Source organism: Felis catus, chromosome C1, assembly GCF_018350175.1.
Source record: "Felis catus isolate Fca126 chromosome C1, F.catus_Fca126_mat1.0, whole genome shotgun sequence".
Lineage (NCBI taxonomy): Eukaryota > Metazoa > Chordata > Mammalia > Carnivora > Felidae > Felis > Felis catus.
The window spans coordinates 214,001,491-214,025,815 of record NC_058375.1 but is presented as its reverse complement, the minus strand read 5'-3'; the positions used below and the strand labels follow the sequence as shown (position 1 = coordinate 214,025,815).

The 24,325-nt window shown below is 46.6% G+C and overlaps 1 protein-coding gene and 1 long non-coding RNA gene across 9 annotated transcripts in view; one reads left to right on the top strand and one right to left on the bottom strand.

The window, feature by feature from the left end:
- The window catches only part of DIS3L2 (DIS3 like 3'-5' exoribonuclease 2), a 351,641-nt gene that overhangs the window by 76,478 nt on the left and 250,838 nt on the right, over positions 1–24,325 (bottom strand). For 6 of the 8 annotated variants that reach the window (XM_011285625.4, XM_011285626.4, XM_045034621.1 and 3 more), the window contains 2 exons: positions 24,034–24,141; positions 5,126–5,359 (listed from right to left, as the gene is read on the bottom strand). In XM_011285625.4, the coding sequence (XP_011283927.2) occupies positions 5,126–5,359; positions 24,034–24,141 (342 nt within the window). The remainder of the gene's footprint in view (positions 1–5,125; positions 5,360–24,033; positions 24,142–24,325) is intronic. The other 2 variants (XM_019838866.3, XM_019838867.3) reach the window with 2 other exon arrangements.
- On the top strand, positions 12,172–24,313 carry LOC123379309. The gene is made up of 3 exons (XR_006583618.1): positions 12,172–13,092; positions 18,984–19,223; positions 21,710–24,313. It is a non-coding gene; the product is annotated as an uncharacterized LOC123379309 (long non-coding RNA).

Sequence of the window (24,325 nt, the reverse complement as noted above, 5' to 3'; positions counted from 1 at the left end):
CAATGGCTCAGTAGGAGCCATTCACATCCCTGTCCACCTGCTGGGGGTCCCCAAAAGTGGCCCAGTTTCTTGCAGGCCATCCCGCTGGTTTCTCAAAGAAGCCGGCACAGAGTAGGCTCTCTCTGAAGTGCTACGTCCTGCCTGAGGAATGTCGGGCTGGAGGGAAAGCCCCAGAAAAGTGTTGGTGTAGTTTCCTGAAAATGATCAATACTCCCCGAGACGTTTTTGACGGTTCTATTTACCACTCCGCTACCCTCCCTTGCTATCCTTTCTTTAAGGCCAACGCTAAGGCACAGACTCGAAAAGGAGCCCGAAGCCTTGTCACATCATGGGCAGAGTCATCTGCCTCTCAGCGAGGAGGCTGGCTGGGAGCACGCTTCGTGTCGACACAAACAGAAGTACCAGAGCTCTGCACACTCTCGAGGCCTGTCGGACAGGCCCGAGTCACAGAGCAAACACCAGAGCAAGGAGGGAGAGCTTCTCACGGTTCCCCTTCCTCAAAATTCAAGGTTTGCATATGATGACCAACCATAATGGTTACTTTTCTGAAAAACACAAAAACACTGGGGCCCCCTTTTAAGAAACAGAGGAGTGATGTATGTGATCATAAATAAAACGAGAATCCGTGTTGAAGTCTAGAATGATCATGACCGCAGAAAGCATGAAGATGGGAAGAAACCACCTGGAAGGGATACTCTTCAACTCCTCCAACCAAAAAGCAAAAAAAAAAAAAAAAAAAAAAAAAAAAAAAAAAAAAAATGCATCTGGCACCTGCATTTGCTTTTGGGGCAGTGAAAACACAGGAATGTCACTTCACTGAGCTAGAGCCTCTTTAGAACCAGGTTCGAGCTCTAGGTAAAAGAGACATTTGAGGCAAGTAATCCGACCTCTAAGGCAGCGCTTCCCAATCTGTTGCACAGCACAGCACAGCACGCACAGAGCTTGCTAACATTTGACAGCATACTCGGGGAAGCAGACAAGACTTCAGCGGGTGGTCCTCCGGGAGCTGGCGTCAGCCCAGACTGTCTCAGGTGTGGGTGAGGCAGCTCGGGCCCGAGCGGCTGACCGCGGGCACCCAGTGCTCAAGCAGTCCTGCGCTGCTGTGGCTCTCACAGCCTCCGAACCAGTCTGTCCCTGGCGGACAAACAGGCGCTACCCGAGTACCCTCCACCTCACTTATTCGGAAGGTCATCACGATGAACTGAGTTCTTACAAAGGTGTAACTTCTGCTTTAGCGGATTTATTCTGCATTCAAGGGCATACTGTGTGACACGACGGCAGACCCGCTCGCAGAGCCTCTCTCATTGAGGCTGGTGCAAAAGGGCGTATTTTTTTAGGACTGCCACCGAACATGTGGACATGGTAAAACGAGGCAAGCAAAGCACCAGAGAGAAACTCCAAGCAGCAGGCCACGCCAAAAGCACTGAGGAAAAATGGGTTTTCGCGAGGGCAAATGCAGGCAGCAGGCACCGGGGAACAAATGCGGTGACTTCTGAATGGGGCCATTTAGCTGATTTATAAAGGATCTCGCCAGTGTCCCTCGCCGAGGGAGATTGATGTGCTCCTCCTTCTAAAGCTGTGGTCCACACAACTTGTTTTCTGGGGAGCCAAGGAATCAACTCCAAGGATGTACGTCCATTAGTTTCAAACCTTAATTAACTGGAACCTAATTAGGACTTTTGAGGGTTTTTCTTTTCTTTTCTTACTTTGAAGGAAAGCTTTTCTCTCTTAAGTCAGCACGGTTTAAGCGGAGGAAAACGGAACAAAGAGTCAGCTTGCATATAAGCAACTTGCATATAACCTTTGAGGGGGCATCAGCTTTCTAATTTACAAATTGTGAGGGCCCATGAGATGCAGATGTCTAAGGTTATTTTCAGCAATAAAATTCTGATTCTCAGATATGCCAACAGATCAGTCAGTGTCAATCAGTAATCTGTGATCATTCTTCTACCTTGACTACCACACCCCTAGGATCCCAATGTGAGCTGAGATCGCCTAACTGATCCTTTATATTTTCATAGTTATAGAGTATTTCATATACTTAATCCAATCAAACTTTGTAACAATCTGATAGGGTAAGATCTCTAAAATGTTGTAACAGAAACCCTCTCATTTGATGTGCTTGAGGCAGTAGTTGGGAAGTTATTCTAGGAGCTGGCTAAAGACGGAATCATACAGAAGATATCTATCTATCTATCTATCTATCTATCTATCTATCTATCTATCTATAACCAAACATTTATTCCAACTGAATTTATTTTGGTTTTTAACTAAAAAAGGTATTTTTAAATAGGCTCCATGCCCAACAGGGGGCTTGAACTCAGGACTCTGTGATCAAGAGTTGCACGCTCTAGCAACTGAGCCGGCCAGGCGCCCCCTTGTTTTAACTTAATTTATATAGATATGCATTCATTCGTTTTTTAAAAATACAGAGCCCTTTATTTTTTAATTTAAAAAAAAATTTTTTTAACGTTTATTTATTTTTGAGACAGAGAGAGAGAGACAGAGAATGAATGGGGGAGGGGCAGAGAGAGAGGGAGACACAGAATCAGAAGCAGGCTCCAGGCTCCGAGCCATCAGCCCAGAGCCCGACGCGGGGCTCGAACTCACGGACCGCGAGATCGTGACCTGAGCTGAAGTCGGACGCTCAACCGACTGAGCCACCCAGGCGCCCCTACAGAGCCCTTTAAAAGAGGATGCCGATTAGATATCTATGTATTTTTTCTGAATAAATTACACTCATAATTCATCGTCTATAATTTATAGTTTTTGTTTCTTTAAAAGAGAGGGAGAACTTAGACTTCTGTAAAGCCATCTGAGTACAGAATTCTTCCTGAATTTTATGATTTTTTCCCCCTACTCTTTTATAAAAATTTTTTTAACGTTTTTATTTTTGAGAGAGAGAGAGAGCGAGCGTGAGCAGGGGAGGGACAGCGAGAGAGGGAGACACAGAATCGGAAGCAGGCTCCAGGCTCTGAGCTGTCAGCACAGAGCTTGACATGGGGCTTGAACTCTCGAACCGCGAGATCACGACCAGAGCTGAAGTCGGACACTTAACCGACTGAGTCACCCAGGGGCCCCAACCCCCTACTCTTTTATAGTTGTCATACCCAAACAGCAGAGTTTTTAAAGATTTATCCTCATGGAATCTTTTCAAACAATTTTAGTTCTCAGAAACAAAAGCTTTTTTTTATGCTCTTATTTGGTCAGTTAGACTGCATAATTACAGCAACACACACAAACCCGGCACAATCAGGTTTGGGAGTAATTAGGAATGCTCCTGAAACACACGAGGGCTCCTGAAACACACGGTGGGGGGGTGCACCGAGGAAGGAGGGAGCGTTAGCCAGCCCGCGCAGCATGCCGTGGGTACTGATCACTGGGTCCTGCAGAAGAAATGAGGCACACTGGCAGATGTGACCACGGGACATCCAGGTGAAAAGTTCAAGAAGGCAGGTGGAGAGGCAGGTGGAGAAGCCTGTCTAGAGCTTGGGAAGGAGGGCAGGGCCAGAGAGACGGATTTTGGCATCATCAGCAACCAGTCAGTAGTTAGAATCCTAAGAGTAGAGCATTCATTCAGGAAGGGAGTGTGGACAGAGAAAACATAGAGGGTGAGGTACATCCTAGGGAATGTGAACCCTGTAGGGGACAGGAGAGGAAGAGGCTTCCGCAAAGCGACCAGCAGGACACTAACGGAGATGTACAAAGGGGAGCAGAGAACCAGGAGGTGAGCTTCAAAGGGCCACATGCAGAACAGAAGTCTAGGAAGCAAGAACTGAAAAGCATCCTTGGATTTGACAACCAGGCAGCCACTGGTGAGTGAGAACTGGGGTGTGTTCACACCCCCACAAAGAATTTCACTGAACGAAAGGAAGGAGATATTCCGTCATCTCCTGTGCCTCTGGTCCCTCTTCTACTGGCTTTGCGGTCTGTTTTGGCGGCCACTCCGACTACGGTCTGCCCATCAGCATTTGTCAACAGACAGGTCTGCTCAGGCTGCCCGAGCCCAGGTTGGGGAGGGGGAGCATGAGAGCTCCGGAAGGTCCCTCAAGCTCGGGCACAACAGACTATCCGCTTGCCCCAAACGCTGCTAACTTAATCCTAGGCCCAGGGCAGCAACTCTTCGTAATGCCCGCTGAGAAGCATTAGTGATGCTTATCACAAAGGGTAGGATGAAATGGAGCCTTCAATTAGAAAGGCTTTTGAGATCTCTCCAAGCTGGGACACTCAGGGAAAGACGTCTCTGTGAGGCTGCGCTCTTGCCAGTCCTCTCCATCAGCCAATCCTGATGAAAAAGAGGCTCAACTCTTTTTGCATACACCCAGAAACTTCCCAAGCACAGTGACCAGGCAAGGCGGGCAGTTCTTGGGGGTTTGGGTAAGAAATAGAAGAAACAAAATCGCACGATACACGGAACACGGACTCGACTCTATAACGTACCGACAACTATTGAGGAAAGAATTCCCAAGTTTTAAGAGTTGCTGCCGTGGAAAAGGACTTGGAAATGTGACCAGGTTTGAGTGACAGCTGCCGAAGTCCCAGAGGGCCACCGGCACGGCTGTGGTACTCAAAGAGCAATCCTACCATTCTGGGCCGTCACTTTCTCCAGCGGCCAACCTTCCACAGTCTCCTCAGCTCTCTGCTTCTTCAAATACGAATCCAGAATTATAAACATATAACTCTTTTTGGAAGACAAGGGATAAGAAGAAATGCCTTTTTTTCTAAGCTTCATGATCCGATACTGGTCAACTACCTTCTAAACTTCCATGTTTCCTGTTCTCACCTCCATTCAGTGGGATTTGAGGTAGGAATTGATGTAAGGCTCAAATACGGGCTACAGGCCTACCAGGAAGGACCAGCTGGGAGTTCTGGTCACAGACACGACCCTTTTGCCTTGGCTCATGCCAGTGGGCCTCGTGTGTCTGTGGAGTTTGGAGAGCGGGTGAGAGTTAGTTCCTGCCTGCCTCAGCGAACAACGTTTTAGGGCTGTGACTGGGGAAAAAGGAGGGAAGGTCCCAAGACTGCCATGCTGAATCTTACACACACTGGGCTCAAGCAGAAGTCAAATCTGTTGGTTGCACCGAAAAAAAAAAAAAAAAAAAAAAAAAAAAAAAAAGGGACTGACTTGATCCAAACGCAGCGCGCCGTCCACAAACCGCTGTTTGCGTAACTCCTTTGCAATTCCGTGGAGATTCAAGACGGCCTGGTGTACCTCCTCGCTGGTGTGCTCCGGGGAGATGGGGGGCAGCTCCTTCTCAGGGATTTTCTTAGTCAGGCTTTCAATCATGCTCTGTGCGTGCTCGTAGCTCAGTTTGGTGCAGGAGCGAATGATGGTCCGACCGAACCATTCACCAAGGATCTGCAAAGACAGATCGTGAGGGAATCATGAGGAGGATTTATTTCAGGTTCTTCTTTCGTGCAACCATTCACCAAACACATTCTACAGAGCTTTGCCAAGCACTGACTCGGTGCTCAGGATGGCATCAGGTTCCAGCTAAGCATGAAGGTCGATCAGTGTGGAAGCTCCTGCCCGCGGGGAGCTCAGACTCTGAGGCGTGGACAGTGGACAGGCAGCGGAGGCCAACAGAAGGTCTGCGAGCACATGGGTGGCCAGACCGGGCCAAGCAGGAGGGGACTCAAGGTGGAGGGCCTGCTGGAGTGCCCCTTCCTTAGTTGGGGTGAGTGGTCATCAATACCAAAACTGGATGGGGGAGAAGGCCTGGGGGTAGATGCCAAATATGTGACAGATGAGAACAGAGGCGGACAAGCAGGGTGGAGGTAGAAAGAGAAAAGTAATTCCAACTTATTCTATTTGGAGCATTTATGTCAAGACAAAGTCCAGAATGGGGTTTCTCAACCTCAGCACTACTGAGTGGACCAATTCTTTGTTGTGGGGCCTATCCTGTACACCGTAGAATGTCTGGAGATATCCTCGGACTCTATCTGATAGATGCCAGTAGCCCCTCCTGCAACCCAAAGCTGACAACCACAAATATCTCCAGACGTTGCCAAACATCGATGCCCTGGGGAGACTCGGCCCGGGCTGAGACCCACTGAGCTCAAAGACACGCCCAAGTTTAGTGCTGGTGCTTGTTGCAGTGGGATTACTGTTGGCTTGTATCGTATCCTTTAAATTTGCTTGTGTTCTCTACGATGAGCAATTTATTGCTTTTAAAATAAAAATAAAAGAAACGTTCAACTATTTTTGGGAGTCTGAGGTGCAGGGAGGAGATCCAGACGGTGGGCAATGTAGCAGGCAGTCGGGGTGTGGGTTTGGGGCCTGGGGAGATGACGGGTCTACAGGTGGGGAGCTGGCGGCGTTGGTGGGAAGGTTCAAGAAAGAAAGAAAGGGCAAATGAGAGTCAAGGCTGCATTCTCTACTACCTTCTCCATTTTTGGGGGGAAAAAGACAATGTGGAGAATGAAAACAAAAAGCAAGAGAGCTCAAAGACATACGAAAAAAATCAGGAGGGTCCGATGTTAGAAGAAAGGGGCTTTAGCAAAGAGGTAGTCAAAAGCCCCAACACTTATATGGCACTTACAGCGAGACAAGACGCTTCCCCCAGAGAAGCCATTTAATTCACATGGCGACCCCATGATGTAGGTTTTATTATCCTCATTTGCAGAATGACACCGAGGCACAGACACATTAAGTAACCTTTCGAGGTCATAAGCTGGAAAAGGCCCAGCCAGGAACTGAACCACAGCAGCACCGCCAGAGTCTGAGCTCTTAACCACCAGTGAGTGTCAAATGCCACTTGGATGTTAAGGAAGATGAAAACAAAGAAAATGTCTTTGTGTTTAGTATTTGCTTACCGGTGATCTTTAGAAGGCTTTTTGGGGGGAAAGGTGTGGGGTGGGGTGGGGGGCAGAGTGGAACCGCAAAGCTGTCGGGGAGGAACCACCCTCAGGGCAGCCAGAGCCCGCTTTCCAAAAGCCTGGTGCCCACGGCCCTTGTGCCCTTCAAACAGCAACATCTCCTCTGTGTGTCATGAGGTGAAGAAGCTTCGGGAAGCTTTGGGTTAAGGACAGGAGCACAGCTGTGGTGGAGGCAATGCAAGTGGATGACGGCTTCCAGGAGGCTGGCAGGACGGAGGACTAGGCTGTGTTTATGGGGCGAGGGGAAGAAGCCGGTACAAAAGGCACGGATCCCGGGCCGAGTGGAGGCAACCCATCGATGAGAGAGGAAGAGTGGCCTGGAGAGGAGGCAGGAAGGAAAGGGGAGGTGAGGGAGGCAAATCTGGGGCGAAGAAGTGGGGAAGTGACAGCATTCACACCAGCTAGCCAAGGATGAGGGAGGGTTGGGGGGAGCTGCTCAGGGGCATGAAGGAAGCAGAAAAGCTCTGAGATGGATACTGTGGGGAATGGGTTCACGAGCAAGGAAAGGCCAGATGTACTGGGAAATGGGAGCTCCAATCAGTAGCGGAAGCTCTCAGCCTGGGCTTGCAAACATCCCCCCTGCCTTCCTTTTCATCGGCCAAAGCACTCTGTTCACAGCCTCAGAGATGCGCTTCCTGAAAAAAGGCCATTTGAAGGCTCCATACGTGTTCCCAGGGGGAAAGGAGAGAGCCTAGCCCAGGGGGGCTGTACACGCCACAAAGCCTCTGTGGAACACAGGTACTACCCCGGAAGGCTAGAGAGACCCCCCGGATACCCTAACCCTCCCCCGAAGGAAGAACCAACACTCTTAAGATGGCAGCCAAGAAGCACAGGAAGAGAATGACAGCAACCATTCTCATTTCCCCTTGACTCAGTGCAAAGAGCCTTATTACAGAATCTTGGACCTGTAATATCAGACTTCAATTTTCTGAAAAAAAAAAAAAAAATCCTCAAACTACACTTTCTGGACTATTCTGAGAACCACTCCTAACCAAAAATGTAAGTGATTCAAATACTGTGCTCATGGCTCTTCTGCTGCAGCAAGTAGGCCCTGAACTTGGCTCTCAGGAGGTGTCCTGAGTGTGCCTAATGCGAGAGAAAAGAAAGAGCCAATGCCAGGTATCGTCCAACAGTCCCGGTGGGGAAGGAGTGTGTGCAGGTCTCCAGAAGAGCCCCTTTCAAGGTCAGCCCATGCTTGTCCTTCTATTACATCCACATTTCCTGAAAATTCCCCATTGATGGAGTTGCTCCAGCCTCCTCTAGAATGACAGGGCCGTGACCTATTCATTCTTGTGGTCACAAAGATTTCCCCTGGAGATTCAGCTTGTTTCCTTTTCTCCATTTCACTCCAAACCCAGTCAATCCTCCTCGTTCTATGTGTCAACATTTTGTTTGACAGTCTGTCTTTTGCACATTTGGGGAAACTTTCCCTTCCATTCCATTCCACACCTCTCTTTCACACACCTTACAATCCTTCAGGCATTCAAGTCATAGGACATCTGGCCTTCTGGGGTCTGGGTCCCTTTTTCCTAGAGGACACAGGAAACCACAGTGTGCTCATATGGGTGACTACCACACACAGGTCACGGGGACTCAAATCACCCTGACTGGGTGTCTATTTTCATGTAAACTGGTGGGTCAAGAACGGCTTTAATTTTTTTTTTTTTTAATTCTTTTTATTTTTGAGAGAGACAGAGACAGAATGCCAGTGGGTTAGGGGCAGAGAGAGAGGGAGACAGAATCGGAAGCAGGCGCCAGGCTCCAAGCTGTCAGCATAGAACCCGACGTGGGGCTTGAACTCATGAGCTGTGAGATCGTGACCTGAGCTGAAGTCGGACGCTCAACCGACTGAGCCACCCAGGCGCCCCAAGAACTGCTTTAAAAATCTAATGAAAGCTCCGGGTCCTCTCCTTTGAAATATTTACGTACAAAACTTTGCAGGAAGTTCCACAAGGTTCTGAGACACCCTGCCAACCCCAAGCCCATTATGTCCTCGCTCTAAACAGAGCTTTGCTTCTCCCTCAGAACCCTCTGATGAAAGTGCTGAGCGCTGACTAGAGGCCGCTTTTCATCCGCAAGAGTTCTTAAAATTTATTATCTGTGACTTGGCAAAATCACAAGTCTACCGCTCCTCACCAGAGCTCGAGAACCACACCCACCAGCCGCATTATCTCAGCGTGCGCCACCTTTCCCCTGATGGGCACCTCTGCTCCTCAGATCGATCCTTATCCGCCGGTGATAGGCAGCCTTCCTACCAGCACACGCGAGCCCCACCAAGGCCAAGCCTACGGCGCTGACGAGAACTTTCCTGGAGTGCTCTCACCTTACTTGAGCACCCCCACCCCTTCATCCCCGCATCCCAGGAAACGTGCACCAGCCTCCTCTCTGAATATACGAAGGGCTGAAGTGCAAGGTCTGAAGAGCCATCAAGAACTTTCTGGCCCAGTGACAGTCGCCTCAGGCAAGCAGAACCCATCCTGCTCGGACACGATCCAGAGACTGTGGGAATCATACCTGATACACAGATTTAAAAAATTCTTAAGCCAGGAAAGCACTGGGGAGGTAGCAGAGAAGCAAGGGTGCCCATCGCTGCCGTGTAGACAAGGGCGGCAGGAGGGCAAAGACCCACAAGGGGGTGGGGGTGGGGTTCCCAGGGCAGCATGCCTGAGAGTGCGGGAGGAAGGTTGCTCTGGATGAAACACCTCATTAATTTCCAATCTGGAAACTGTGTTCACATCAACGCCCCGTCCATAACCGGGGCCAGTGGCAGAAGACAAAAGGACAAAGAGTTTTTCATGGAAAAAGTAAAAATGCCACGAGGAGTTTCATAAACAAAGCCCTTTCAGAAGGAAGCTCGTGTCCTTCTTTCCTTTGCTTCATCACAGGATTTGGGTCGCTCCCCTTCTGCAGGCGGCAAGTTCCCTGCACGCACTCTAGGACGCTACTGTTTAAATGTCAGATCGAAAAGCGTGCCAACCCCCACGGAAGGCACACGGCTGCAGACAACCTGGTTTAGAAAGGTGCAAGGAACGTACACCTCAAGACCTACTTTTGGGCACCAGGTAAGCCAGGGAAGAGCCCAGCACGTGACAGCACCAGGCCCCGTCTGGGGGCAGAGCGCTCGCACCTGCTACCTTTTAGAATCTCTTAAGCAGTATCTGGCGGGAGTGTAGCGTTCAGCCCATTTTCCGGTTGAGAAAACAGGCTGGCAGCTCGCGAAAAGTCACACAAACTCCTAAGTGGCAGCCAAGACTGGATCCGAATCTAGATATTTAAGAGTCAAAATTTAGCATTATTTTTATTATATTTCAGCTGAATATATGCTATTTCGGCTGGGACAGTGAAGTAAAGGAAACGAAATATGCCTCCAGTACATACCAACTTTTTATAGTTTACAGATACAAAATTGTGAGGAAACTTACCCTTTGAAAATTGTTCATTTCCATTTAAATCTATTTTAAAACTTATTTTGAGAAAAAAATGTCAGTGCCTCCTTATAAGAAAGAAATCTCTGATTTAAAAAACTGCTAATGATGTTGAACATCTTTTCATGTGTCTGATGGATAAAGAAGATGTGGTGTGTGTGTGTGTGTGTGTGTGTGTGTGTACACACACACACACAAACATTAGTTATAGAAAAGAGTGAAACCTTGCCATTTGCAGCAAGGTTGACGGAGCTAGAATGTATTAATGCTAAGTGACATAAGTAGTCAGAGAAAGACAAATACCGTATGATTTCACTCCTATGTGGAATTTAAGAAACAAAACAGAAGAACATATGGGAAACGGCGTGTGTATATGGGGGGGTGGGGAGGAGAGAGGCAAATGAACCGTAAGAGACTCTTAATGATAGAGAACAAACTGAGGGTTGATGGAGGGGGGTGGGGATGAGCTAGATGGGTGATGGGTATTAAGGAGGGAGCTTGTTATGATGAGTGCAGGGCGTTGTATGTAAGTGATGAAATCACTAAATTTTACCCCCGACACCCATATTGCACGGTATGTTAACTGACTAAAATTTCAATTAAAAAAAAAAAAGACCTGCTGATGAGGTTAATTCGTAACTTTAAGGAATTAGATACAAAATCACTTCTGCAGCAGCTCTGGGCTTCTGCATGTGAACTATTCGGTTCAAAAAACTTACCAGGAAGAAATTCTCCTGACTGGAACAAAAGCAGACTGGGGTGACCAGGGGTGGGGGTGGGGCAGATTTCTGCCGCTCCTTACACCTCTGGACACGAGGCAGTCACGGAGTGGTGGGGGAGCACGGCGTGGACACGAGAGAAGTCCAAGGTGCCAAGGACATGTGTGAAAAGGAACTGGGCAGAAAGAGGAGGGGCTCAAAGGCAGCTAGGAGGGGCAGACAGCGACTTGTCTGTGACAGAAGGTGCTAGTGACTACCTACAGTGGGCACAGGGTGAGTGGTAGCTGGCTGAAGAGCAAGCGGGGGTCTCCTCTGCTGGATCTGCTGTGACGGAGTGAGGTCCAGGTCACCTCTTAGAGAATCGAGAAGACCATGGGAGCATTAAAGAGCAAATAACAGATGGAAGCACAGTCAGCAACATAATTCATTTAGACCCAGCTACGTCTCCTCCTGCTGCGTGGAGAGGCTCCGAGGCCCGCTGGGCCCACCCGAGACCCTTGCCAAGGGTGAGGAGGGAGCCTGGGCAGCAGAGGGCTGTGAGTTTGCTAGCTTGTTTTAGTTTATAAGGTGGTTTATGTGCTAGACTTCTCTGCAAGATTTATTTTACAGAAAATAAGCCTGAGTAAACTGTGCTCTCTTCTACTGCCTCAAGGCACCTGCCATCAGCCTAGTCTGCTGACCCCAGACTATAATTGGGCCCCTTCCCATCTTGATCGGGAGGCAGCTGTCTAAACTTCTAAGCCTAAGAGGAAACAAGGAAACTTCCTGAAGTGTTTGCCTCACAAACCTAGGAAATGGCAGGAACGTGAGAAGAGCCTGAAGGCCCGGATGTGGTTAGGAGACAAGAATTCCATTCCTATGACACAGGAGGAGGGCACCCCGCCGGAGCAGTCCTTGAAGAGTGTTCTCTTTACCTCAGACAGTTGCACGGGGGTGGGCAGGGGTGGTGGCCTGGCTGGGAGGCCCAAGGGCTGTGTGGGAAGAAAGCCAGAGGTGGAGGGAGAGGGAAGAAAGTGTAGGGAGGGTAAGGGAGGAAGGCTTCTGAGGACTGGGTTCAGATAGAAATACAAAATAACAAATTTCTAAAGCCACTGAGGTTCATTCATTCAGCTCCAGCCTTTCAACAAGATGAACCCGGCCCATTTCTCAAAAACAGAGGTCCTTTTAAAGGCAACTAACACAGTGACCCCTTATGTTGTTTAATAACCTGAGGGCTCAAATCTTTAGGTTTAAGTCAAATACACTATTAACAGCACCAAAATGCAGGAGATAAGCTGAACAAATATAATTTTTAGCTCTTTGCATGACAGCCTCATAAATGATAAAAGTTTTTTTTTTTGGTTTTGTTTTTATTTCTTGAAAATATTTTGTTTTGAATTCTTATTTTAATCCCAAGGATTTGCAGCAAAATCGATGCTCACAATTTAGTCAGCTGTTACCCCGAAGGGACCTTAGGTAAGCCTCTAATTGGCTGGTGCCCTCATTAGCAAACTGGGACAGGAAGGGCCCAAGAACACAGCAGAGTTTTTCCAAAGGCTACTCTGGTCCTGGGTTGTCTCTACAGGCCTGAAATAAGACAATTCTGCCCCTGCCTCTACAAAGGACTAAAGATGGGTGTTCTGGGAACTTTTCTATTATTCTCAGAATCTCTTTAGAAGCTATTGTCTCTCACCGGGAGCTGCTTGGGCAAGATTTCCACTTCAGGGTCTGAGGATAAAATACAAAACCCAACAAGGAGTTTATCATTAACCGAAGCCCCAAGTTACAGGATACTGTGCACGAGTCTCGGCCCCATGAACCTGCCGCAGACGTCCGCCCAGGAAGAGCACACCATTTTCTTTGTCAAGTTTCACAGGGTTCCGACAAGTAGCAGCTGGTGTGGCAGCGGCAGGTTGAGCGTCGAGAGCAGTGGGGTGAGAGCCTGTGGAAGGGTCGCCATGGGGAAGCTGGCAGCACACCTTTCCCAGCGACAGCCCTGGAAGGCCCTCCTCAGCTCCCAGGAGACAGCTCAGGAGCGCTAAGAAGGCTGCCGTAGATAAAAGTCCCTCGCCAGGGGAACACCATTCCAGGTAAGCAGACTAAATAAACAAACATTGAAAACAGGTATGCGATTCACTTGAGGAAATCGTTTTTGAGCAAACATGACACTGTGCTGTCTGGGAAGAGATGAAAAACTTAAGAGTGGGCTCTGTTTACGAGGATGTTAAAATCTGGTAGGACAACGGATCTGGGCACAAATGGCTGTAAAGTGCAGGGGACAGGCACTGCAGGGGTGGAGAGATGGGGGAAAGGATTCTGAGGGAGGTGGGGGCCCCCCCTGTCTGCTCACCTTCCCAGACTGTGTGGCAGGGGTCCCCACTCTTCACCCCCTCCAGGCTGGGCGTGCTGGTGGTCCCCTCCCCCCACTGAAGGCTAATCCCGGAGCTGAGGTTTGGGTCCTGAGCCTCCCGCCCCTTTGTGAGCTGGCTCCAAAACTCTGTTCCTTCTTCTCTCCTCTTCAACACCTCCTTTTCTATTCGCCTTCTCATACGGCCTATAAACATATTCCAATACCTCTTATCTGTTTATCAAAAATAAAACAGGACAAATTCTCAAAGTAATTCTTACTTTTCTTTCACTACAGTGGTAATACACATTAATTGTAGAAAACTGAACAAAATACAGGTGGGAAATGGAGAAGAAAAAAAAGCTTCCGTAAGTGCACCATCAGGAGATGACTACCATTTCTATTTTGGTGCCTATTCGATTCCTGTATCTTCAGTACCTTGTGTAATTTCCGAATAGAGCAAATACTCAATGAGTCTTTACTAAATGAGTGAAGGGAGGACTAAAAGCAGTTTCATGGAGGAAGTGGCATTTTAGATGGATCTCAAAGGTAAGTAGGATTGCTACTGGTAGAGATGTGGGGAAGGACATTCTAGGAAGAGGGGAAAGCACATGCAAAGTCTCAGGAGCATGGCAATTATTAGGCCAAGCAAAACCTTCGGTGGCAAGAGTAGGGGCTGAGGGGCCTGGAGGATGGACAGCAGACGGTCACAAAATGGGGGAAGATGGGGCGCCTGGGTGGCGCAGTCGGTTAAGCGTCCGACTTCAGCCAGGTCACGATCTCGCGGTCCGTGAGTTCGAGCCCCGCGTCAGGCTCTGGGCTGATGGCTCAGAGCCTGGAGCCTGTTTCCGATTCTGTGTCTCCCTCTCTCTCTGCCCCTCCCCCGTTCATGCTCTGTCTCTGTCCCAAAAATAAATAAACGTTGAAAAAAAAATTAAAAAAAAAACAAAATGGGGGAAGAGCTGGTGGGGTCTTTGCATGTCATACTCTGGAGACTAGACTTCTCGGGGCAGGGGGTGGGGGCAGTAATCCTAACCTACGACCATGCTGTGGGAGGATGTTGAGCAACAGGATAAAGGGACCAGATTCACCTTCTGGAAAGTCATGTAATAGCACTGGGGAAATAGAATGGAGAGCCATGAACAGTCTTCTCCCAACATCCCAGGGGAGGATGGCAAGGACTTGAGTGGGGGTGGTGACTATGGGAACAGAAGAGAGGACTGATTAGAGATGCTTTGCAAAGAGGGAGCTGTTAGCACTCAGAACTGATGTGACAGATGTAAAGCAAGCTAAAGACTGAGAGTGCGAGTGGCTCGGGGGGTGCCGATGCCATTAGAAGACCTAGACGACACTGGGCTGAAACCCAGGTTGGAATGGGCACGTGTTTTACTGCATGAAGAGAGGGGAATGGGCGAGGGAAGGCAGAGAGGGATTGTGACTCTCTGAAGCGGGGGGTGGACTTGAGCAGGTTCCCAGGGAGAATGGAAAGTCACCTGGGGGAATGGTGGATCTTGAAGGGAAGAGGAGTGGAGAGCTGGGGCCACGGGTAAAGGTTTGAAACAGCTGTATTAGTAGTAAATGAAAGGATTCCTAAGTAGCAGCCTGAACTGGTAGGTAGACAGTATGGTTCTCCCACAATGTCCAACGTTCATAAATGGGTGCATGAAGCAGGGCCTGGACAGATTTTCCTAGAACTACCGGGAATGGGCAGAGACCTGATGGATATTCTAGGATGGCAGTTAGGGAGGTCTGACCTCAAGTGAAGTTAGGTCACGGCAGCTGGGGTGGGGAGGTGCTACCTAGTGGAGAGGTCAGTTTGATGATAAAAGCAAAGTGAGCCAAGATGCTCACGTGAACAAAGACGGTCCAGGAAATGAGAAGAGACTCTAGTCCCGAGATGACTTTGTAGTCCATGCATTTCTAGCAGAGAAGACAGGGAGAAAATAACAGGGGAAAAAATTCCATTGTAAAGACTTCTAGATTTTATTCAGAAAGAGAGACTGGAGAGTTTCTAAAAAGGAGAGACAAGACTTAATTTCTGACTTAGAAGGATCACTCTGGCTGCTGTATAAAGAGAAGATGAAGTGGGGCAGCAGAAGCTAGGAGAAGAGTTAGGAGGCCACAGCCGTCCAGGTGGGGGATGGTTGCTTGGCCCCAGGTGGTGACAGTGCTCGCAGTGGTAAGGAAAGGGGCAGATTCTGGAGGTGGTTAGAAGGCTAAGCTGAGGTGATTTATTGGTAGACCGGATGTGAAGGGTGAGAGAAAGCCCAAAGTCAATAATGACCTTATGGGTTTTGGCCTGCATAAATGGCTGAAATGAGGTTGCCACTGATTGAAGCTGAAATAAGCAACTTCAGGAGCACACTGTCACCTTCTAACTGAGCCAGACAGCACATGGCAGGGATGTTGTGGGAGATGCAATCGTGAGACCCTTCCTTTATTACTTTGACCTTTGACCCCGAGATTCTAAGGTCTAAGGACTCAGTAATCAAGTCCGATTCACTGCTTGTGACCTCTTTAAAGTGTAATGTTGGTGTTTTTACAAAGGTGACTTCAGATTGAGATGTCTCGATGAGTGCGGCACACAGGACACGGTCTCAGCTTTGCAGGGCCTTAATGCCAAGCAAGAGGGAAGGGCTGGAGGTAGGTGTTCAGGAGATAGCGAGGTCACTGATCTCACATGGTCAAAGTGGATTTCATGGTACCAGAATTGGATCTCACAAAGCACAAAGATGTAGCTGGGTTTGTTTTCCCTTATGACAGCATAAAATCACAAATGTCTAAATCACAGAACAATGCTCTCACCACCAATATGTGAGAAGTAGGCCAAAAATGGACCCTTCAGCGTCTACCGATCTAAAAATCTGGGCATTGGCTCGGTGGAAGCATATACGACCACGATTTTCTAGTGGCCATTAAAAAACTCTAGTGAGTGTGTTAAGCAAGTTGGAATAGCGTTTCTATAGCCGATCATGCCTGCTCCAGAAGGCACGACATTGTGGTAGACGAAGGAAAAATGCGAAACTTTCTCCACTTGAGCTCCAGGTGAGACTGGCAGTCATGCTGCAGTGGTTGTGGCACGATGCTGGTGGCCCTGCTCTGGCTCCTTCTGAGTCGAAGCCATCGCCCTCGAGAAACCACCACTCCACACAAACCTAGCCGCAGGCTTCGGCCGCTCTCCTCCTCATTCCCTCGGGTTCTTGATGCGGGGCTACCTCCCTCCTCAATGGCCTCCTCTGGTTCCCTGACCCTCCCACCTGCCTGCTCCATGCACCCGCCCCCCCATCACCGATTAATTCAGGCCTTCCTCGCCAGGGTCTTGAATGAGCCCCATTCCTTGGACAGGAGTCTGGAATCCGACATCTCATTTCATGCATCTTGACTGTGAGTAAGAGACACTCATGCGAAACGACATCCCAGGACAACCAACCAACCAGGCCCACCCACCATGTGGTCTCCTGGTCTGCGTAGGGTGTATCTAGTGGCTCTTGTGCCATGACTGTCCCTACTCCAAATCTTTGCACTTCCTATTTGGCTTGGTTTGAAGGAGGCCCAGCGTGCCCTCCTGGACCCCGTGCCTGCTTCACACCTGCTCTCCAGCCTCCACATGCCAGAAGGCTTGCTCACTAGACAATGCCTCCAACAGAAACCTTAAAGACCAATGCGCTTTTCAGAGGTTGCCTCTTTCGAGTGCTTCTTTTATGACTCTCATATTTTAGTAGCTCATTAGATCAGGCAGCTTTTTATTTCTTGGGTTTGATGCTGGCAGGCATAATTCAGATTCAAAGTTCTTTTCTGTTGACTCAGGTTAGTTTTCTTCTATGGGCTTTTATTTTCTATTTAAACTTCTGCAAAAATAAGCATTTATAAAAATATAAAACTAATACATGTTTTCAAAAAAACATTAGAAAATACAAAAAAGTAGAAAAAATTACTCATATCCTTAGTACCCAAATACAACCACTGTTGGCATCCTATTTTATTTCCTTCTGGTCTTTTTCCATTCATTTTTTTCCCCCTGTATGTTCCCACCCCCACCAAAATATGATTGCTGGCATACTGTCTTCACAATTCCTTCTTTGTATTTCAGATAATATTTGTTTCTTGACTCTTTTTTTTTTTACTATTTATTTATTTTTGAGAGAGAGAGAGAAACAGAGTGTGAGGGAGAGAGGGGCACAGACACACACACGTGCGCGTGCGCGCGCGCACACACACACACACACACACACACACACATTCTGAAGCATGCTCCAGACTCTGAGCTGTGAGCACAGAGCCTGATGCGGGGCTTGAACTCACGAACCGTGAGATCGTGACCTGAGCTGAAGTCGGCCGCCCCACCAACCGAGCCACCCAGTTGCCCTGTTTCTTGACTCTTAAAGGAACTGATTATCAGACATTTAGGAGTTGTAAAAACCAAACATAATGTGTGTAACTTGTTTTGCTTCCGGTTCTGACAGATTAGTTGGAGACAATCTGGGAAATGTAATTATGGACTGGGTTGTGGAGGACACCGAGGCATTAGTATTAATTGTAAGGTGTGCTAACAGCATTGTTGTTATATACGAAAATGTCTAAAATTTTTAGTTATGTATCAAAATATGAGTGAAATGACATGATGTCTCTGGTTTGCTTTACAATACTTCAGAAAAAAAAAAGGTTGTCAGTAGTCGAATCTGGGAGATAGGGAGGGTGGGTTTATTATGCTATTTTCTTTACTTTCATGTCTATTTGAAATTTTTCAAAATAAAAATTGAAAAGTTAAAGTATCCATAGTTCAAGCAGACAAAGAGTGTTAAAGGCCTGTGAAAACCAGCAGCCCTCTGTCTCTTTCCTTCCTCTGCCCTTCCCCAGGGGTAACCACTCTCACCAATCTTAGCAGGTTATTTTGGTACTTACTTCTATATTTCTAAGTAGCCTGCCTGATCGCTGCTTCTTGATTTTTCAGTTTTAGGTGTTATTCAAAACTTTTTACTATAGAAGAAGAGAATTTAGTTTTTTTCCCACATGTGCTCCTTTCCCCCAACCAAACCCACAGAACCGCTCCAGGCCCTTGCCCTCCCAATGGTCACATCATCGCTGTCGGAACGAACTATTATGGTTATGTGCATGCTAAGTGTTACTTTTCTTTCCTACACGAATTTTTATTTTCACCAGAATTAATAGCTGCTTTGTTTTAATTTGCTTGGTTTTTCTGTATACCATGTATATTAATCTACCCCAAACTTCCCACCAACCGTCTAAAACAGTGGTTCTTAAAGTATGGTCTGTGGACTCCTGGGGGTGCCTGAGACCCTTGCAGGGACCCAGGAGGTCAGTGCTATTTTCATAACAATAAATCCTAAGGCATTATTTGACTTTTTCCTGGTGTTGACATTTACACTGGGAACAAAAGCACTGACGGCGGAAATTGCTGCTGCCGCTGCCGCTGCCGCTGCCTTGGCATGAATAAGGCAACGGCAACAAATGTATCCAGTGCCAGGATACTCTTGACCACCTCAGTCCCAGGAACAGAAAGTCTAGCTGGCTTAAGAATGTTTGAATGTTTTTGATGACGTGGGTAAGAATGTTCTTGATGACGCAGTAACAGTTATTAGTCTTCTTATGGCTCAATCCTTGTTTTCTTCACAGAAAGCTGCATGCTGAACGAAGTATGACGGTTGTCTGGAGGAAAAGCAGTTATGTAATTGAGCTGTAAGCTAAACCGACGGCTTTTTTTACGAAACGCCATTTTTACTCGAAGGAACAAATAATACTCAAACTATGGTTATTTGGGGCTTCAAGAAAAACAACTGATATTATTTATTGCCTATGATAAAATTTGAGCTTTCACAAAACTGAGAATTTTGGAAACCTTGTATCCGACACATGGTACGTGTTTCCTAATACTTAAAGACTTGTCTAATATCAGCAGTGATATTAACCAATGTGATTTTTTTTGATATCATAAAAGGAAATATGTTCACATGTAGAAGATCAGCATAAGGAGCCAATGTTTTCTAAATGATCTAAACTTTCTGAATGCATGATAAAAAAAGAATCACTGCCTAGGTAAAAGGTCCATTTAGAGTATAAGACTGGGGCGCCTCAGTGGCTAAGTCGGTTAAGTGTCCAACTTTGGCTCAGATCGTGATCTCCTGGTTTGTGGGTTTGAGTCCCGCGTCGAGCTCTCTGCTATCACAGTGGAGCCTGCTGCTTTGGATCCTCTGTCTGTCTCTCTGCCCCTCCCCGCCCTCTCAAGCATAAAATAAAACATTAAAAAAAATAAAATATAAGACAGATTTTAATGTAATCTAGTAAAAAAAGTTGAAGTGCTATTATTGTATCTATTGTATCAGTCTACTAGGGCTGCCATAACAACATACCCCAGTCTGGGCGTTGTTGATAATTGCTTTCTCACAGTTCTAGAGTTTGGGAAGGACAAGATCGAGGTGCCAGCCTATTTGGTTCCAGGTGAGAGAGGCTCTCTTCCTGGCTTGAGGATGACCACCTTCTCACTGTGTCCTCACATGGCAGGGAGAAAGTGAGCTCTCTGGTCTCGCTTCTTACAAACACATTAATTCTATCAGATCAGGGCTCCACCCTTATGACCTCATGTAACCTAAATTATCTCCTTACAGGCTCTACCTCCAGACACACACTAGGGCACTGGAGCGTCAACATATGGGTTTCAGTGGTACAGATTTTAGTCCCTAGCAGATACAGTTTCAGATTCTAGAATGGAACTAATTTTTAAGAAACTGTCAAATTCTGGTGTAATGCAGAGACGAATATCCATAATTACCTGAAAAAACTATTAAAATACTCCTTTGGGGGCACCTGAGTGGCTCAGTCAGTTAAGCGTCCAACTCTTGACTTCAGTTCAGGTCATGATCTCGAGGTTTGTAAGATTGAGCCTCCGAGCTGGGTGTGGAACCCGCTTAGGATTCTCTCTCCCTCTCTCTCTGCCCCTTTCCTGGGTGCGTTCTCTCCCTCAAAAATAATATACATAAATAAATAAACACACCTTTATTTTCCAACTACATATCTGTTTGAAGCTGGATTTTCTTCACTTACATAATTCAACCAAAATAACTTACCCTAACGGATTGAATATAGACGCATATATGAGAAGCTGGTTTAATGTCTTCCTTAATACGGTTGTGAAAAAGATTTAGGAAAATATAAAACTCTCCTAATTTTTAGAAAACATAGTTACTTTTCATGAAATGTTATTTATGGCTTATTATTATTACTTTAAATAAATATTTAAAATCTCTAGCAGTTCTAATTTTTAATAAGTAATCCACATGAACATAAACATTTTGAGGTCATTGAAAATTTTTTTAGTGTAACAAGTCCTCAGACCAAAAAATTCTATAAGTGCTGGTCTAAATGATCTCTGAAAAAATTAGATGTTTTAACTATTTCATTTTCTTGAAGACATCTCTCTTAGAGCCTTCTGGGCTGCTACAGCCTGTCTGGCTGTCTTCTATACCCTTGTAGAGTTGTTGCCCTAGGGACCTTCTTCACCATCATCTACAGAAAATTACGACCTGTAGGTCAAATCCAGCCTGTCATCTGTCTTTAAGTAGAGTTTGACTGGAATACAGCCACGCTCTTTCAGTTACATATTGTCTACTTTTGTGCTACAATGGCACAAAGGTAGAGTTGAGTGGTTGTGACAGAGACCGAGTGGCCTAAAAACTGAAAAGAAAAAAAAAAGTACTATCCTGTCCTTGACAGAAAAAGTTCCCCAACCTGTGATCTAGGTGATTCTTTCACTGCTTTCCTGGGTTGGTTGATTTGCTCCCTGAATCCTAGGTCTTCCTCCTTCCTGATTTACTCTTTCATTCTGGTGAAGCACATCTTCTGGTAGCTTCCTGAGCAAGGATATATGAAAGGTACATTTTTTTGAGGCCTTGCATATCTGAAAATGTCCTTTCCTTTCCTTTTTTAAATTTTTTAATGCTTATTTATTTTTGAAAGAGAGAGAGACAGAGAGAGAAAATGCGCACTTGAGCCTGAGCGGGGGAGGGGCAGTGAGAGGGAGACAGAGGATCTGAATGAAGCGGGCTCTACGCTGGCAGCAGAGAGTTCGATGTGGGGCTCGAACTCATGAAAGGTGAGATCATGACCTAAGTCAAGGTTGGACTCTCAACTGACTAAGCCACCCAAGTGCCCTGAAAATGTCCTTTCCGATTCACACATTTTATTGATAGCTTAGCTGGGTACAGAATTTTAGCATTAAAATCATAGTCTTTCAGGATTAGAAAGTGTTGTTTCATTGCCATCTAGCTTCTAGGGTTATAACAGAACAGTCTTAAGTTATTCTCAGTTCTGAACGACTGTATGTGACTTTTTTTTTTCCTTCTTAGAAGCCAAGAGGATCTTTCCTTTGTCCCTGGTGTTCTGAGATTTTATGATGATATGGTCTGGAGATGATGTGTATCCACCATGGTGCTGGGCACTGGGTTCTTTCAATCTGGAAAGTCAAATCCTGCAGGAAAGGGGCATTTTGTTGAGTTATTTTGTTGATCATTTCTTCTCCCTTTTTTGATTGTTCTCAATTTCTGGAATATTCATTGAAAAAATACTGGATATCCTGGACTAGTCCTCTAATTTTCTTATTTGTTCTATCTCTTTCTGGGACAACTCCTCAACTCTATCTGCCAACCAGAATTTTGAGTTGCCTTTATTTCTTCTATCATGTTTTAAATTTCCATGAGCTCTTTCTCCCTGCTCCTGTTTCTTGTTTTAAAGTATCTAGATCTTATAATTTCTTTAAAAAATTCTCTAGAGATATAAATGATAATTTCTTTTCCCTGTACAGTCTGTTTTGTCCTAGTTGCTTTTTTCTGTTTGTTTGCTTTGGTTTTTCTATTTCATGGTAGTGGCTTTAGTTTTAGTTGTCTCTCTCTCTCTCTCTTTTAAGTAAGCTGTATGCCCAGAGTGAAGCTTGAACACATGACCCCAAGATACAGAGTCGCACGCTCCACTGACTCAGCCAGCCAGGTGCCCCTTGGATGTCTCTTCATACGTGGAAGTGAAATCCTGAAATGCTGATTTTTAGTGAAATCCTAAACAGCTCTGCTCGCGTTGAAGGAACTTGCTGCCTCTAAGATTCTGTACAGGGAGAGGAGCTGGGCTGTTGGTTGGGGAGTGCCTGAGGCGATGATCCTTAACTCTTCACACTCTGATTCCTCAAGCAAAGTTTCTCATCTCCGGACTCAAGAGTATAAGCCTTGGTGACCAGAATTCTGCATTTAGCTGGAAAAGAAAGCTGGGACTTTTAACATTTAGGAGGCTAGCACTCAATCAACCTCTCCCAAACGACCATTACCATTAAGTGTGTTTGGTGTCCTCCTGTTCAGACATCCTTAACTTCATCCTGTCCAGAGAATAAATTTCTGTTCTTCTTCCAAGTTACGGGAGGGGCAATCTTTCTAAATGAACTGTCAACCAATACGGTTAGTTTCCTCTTCACCCACCTCTCTTCCACTTTGTGCAGTTACCTGGTGCCATCAATTTCTGAATTTCTTTAGGGTGCGGCTATGCAAAATTGAGTTGTTTCTTGGCCTTCTCGATTGTTGGCTCAGGATTCAGCTTTCTCAGGACTGCTAAGTCAGTGACCACTCATCCATCTGCTTCCCAGTTCCAAAATTTTGTTGCTGTTGTCTGCTCTCCCATTCTCTTTGTCCTTGTGGGTTTATGCCTTTAAAAAAAAATCTCTTCGCTGTTGTTTTAGTGAGGTTTTGGGAGGGAATGAAAGTAAATGTGGGTATTTGATTCTCCATCTTTATTTGGAGCCTCTTTGTAATTAAATATCTTCTTTTTACTTCCATTGAATATTACAGCATAAACATTTCCTATGCTCTTACATGGTCCCTGCAACAGCTCTAGTAACTGCATAACATCCCACTGAATCGGTGCTGTATGTTACTTAATCATTACCTTATTTTTGGATGTTTAGGGTTGCTTCTGTCTGTGGGGAGAAGACTAGTTTTTCTTAGGGTTATCTTCCATTTAGCTGTCTCATTTATCCCCCACCTTTAGGGAGTGCCTGCTGACATTCTTCTCCTTTCTGTGCTTGGTCTGTAGTTTCATCACCTTGGGCCCTGATTATGGCATTGCTCTGTGCCAGTTTAATTCATCTTCCAACTAGCAGGTCACCTGCACAAAGATGTGGCACTAATCTTTCCAAAATGTCACCTTTCTCATGACCCTTCAGAGGAACCCTAACAACCCAGAATTCATTTGCGACTGTCATCTGAGGGTCCCCACAGGTTGACTCCGTGCCACCTTCCCAAGCTCTCAACCCTTTCCCCGCAGTGTCCTCCTTCAAACAGGGCCCGTCCTCCTAACTGTAGCCCCTTCTGCCCCTTCTGCCGCTGCCGGTCCACATTCGGCTTTACATCTCAGCTCCTGCACTAAGCCTCCCCAGTGACTTTGTTTACATAATTCCTTCTTCCGTTTGATAAAAGATAAGAAAGAAACAACCTATTTCCAACTGCTCACGGTCAGTCTGGCCTTCTAAATGGACTGACAGCTCTTCAGAGGCAGGGGGCTCTCCTCTGTTCTCTATGGCGACCGCCCGTACAGTGGCCTTCTACCACCGTGGGACTCCAGCTCGGCACCAGGCACAAAGGGGGCGATTAACAGGGACTCACTGAAGGAACTGCTCACGCGTGTAAGCTGTTACCTTGCCCTCTGGGGTGAGTGTCCAGATCACAGAGAAGGTCAGCTTGTCTGTCATGGGGTGGAGGCTGCACAGCTCCTCACACAGCAGCCTGGGAAGCATGGGGACAACCTGCAAGCAAAGAACAGGCCCATGAGCACATTGCTCTTTCATCTGCAGGAGTTGACCAGACTTGGGAGCCACCCAGAGGACAGAGTTGTTGTTGTTTTTTAATTTTTAACGTTTATTTATATTTGAGAGAGAGAGAGAGAGAGAGAGAGAGAGAGAGAGAAGGGCAGAGAGAGAGGGAGACACA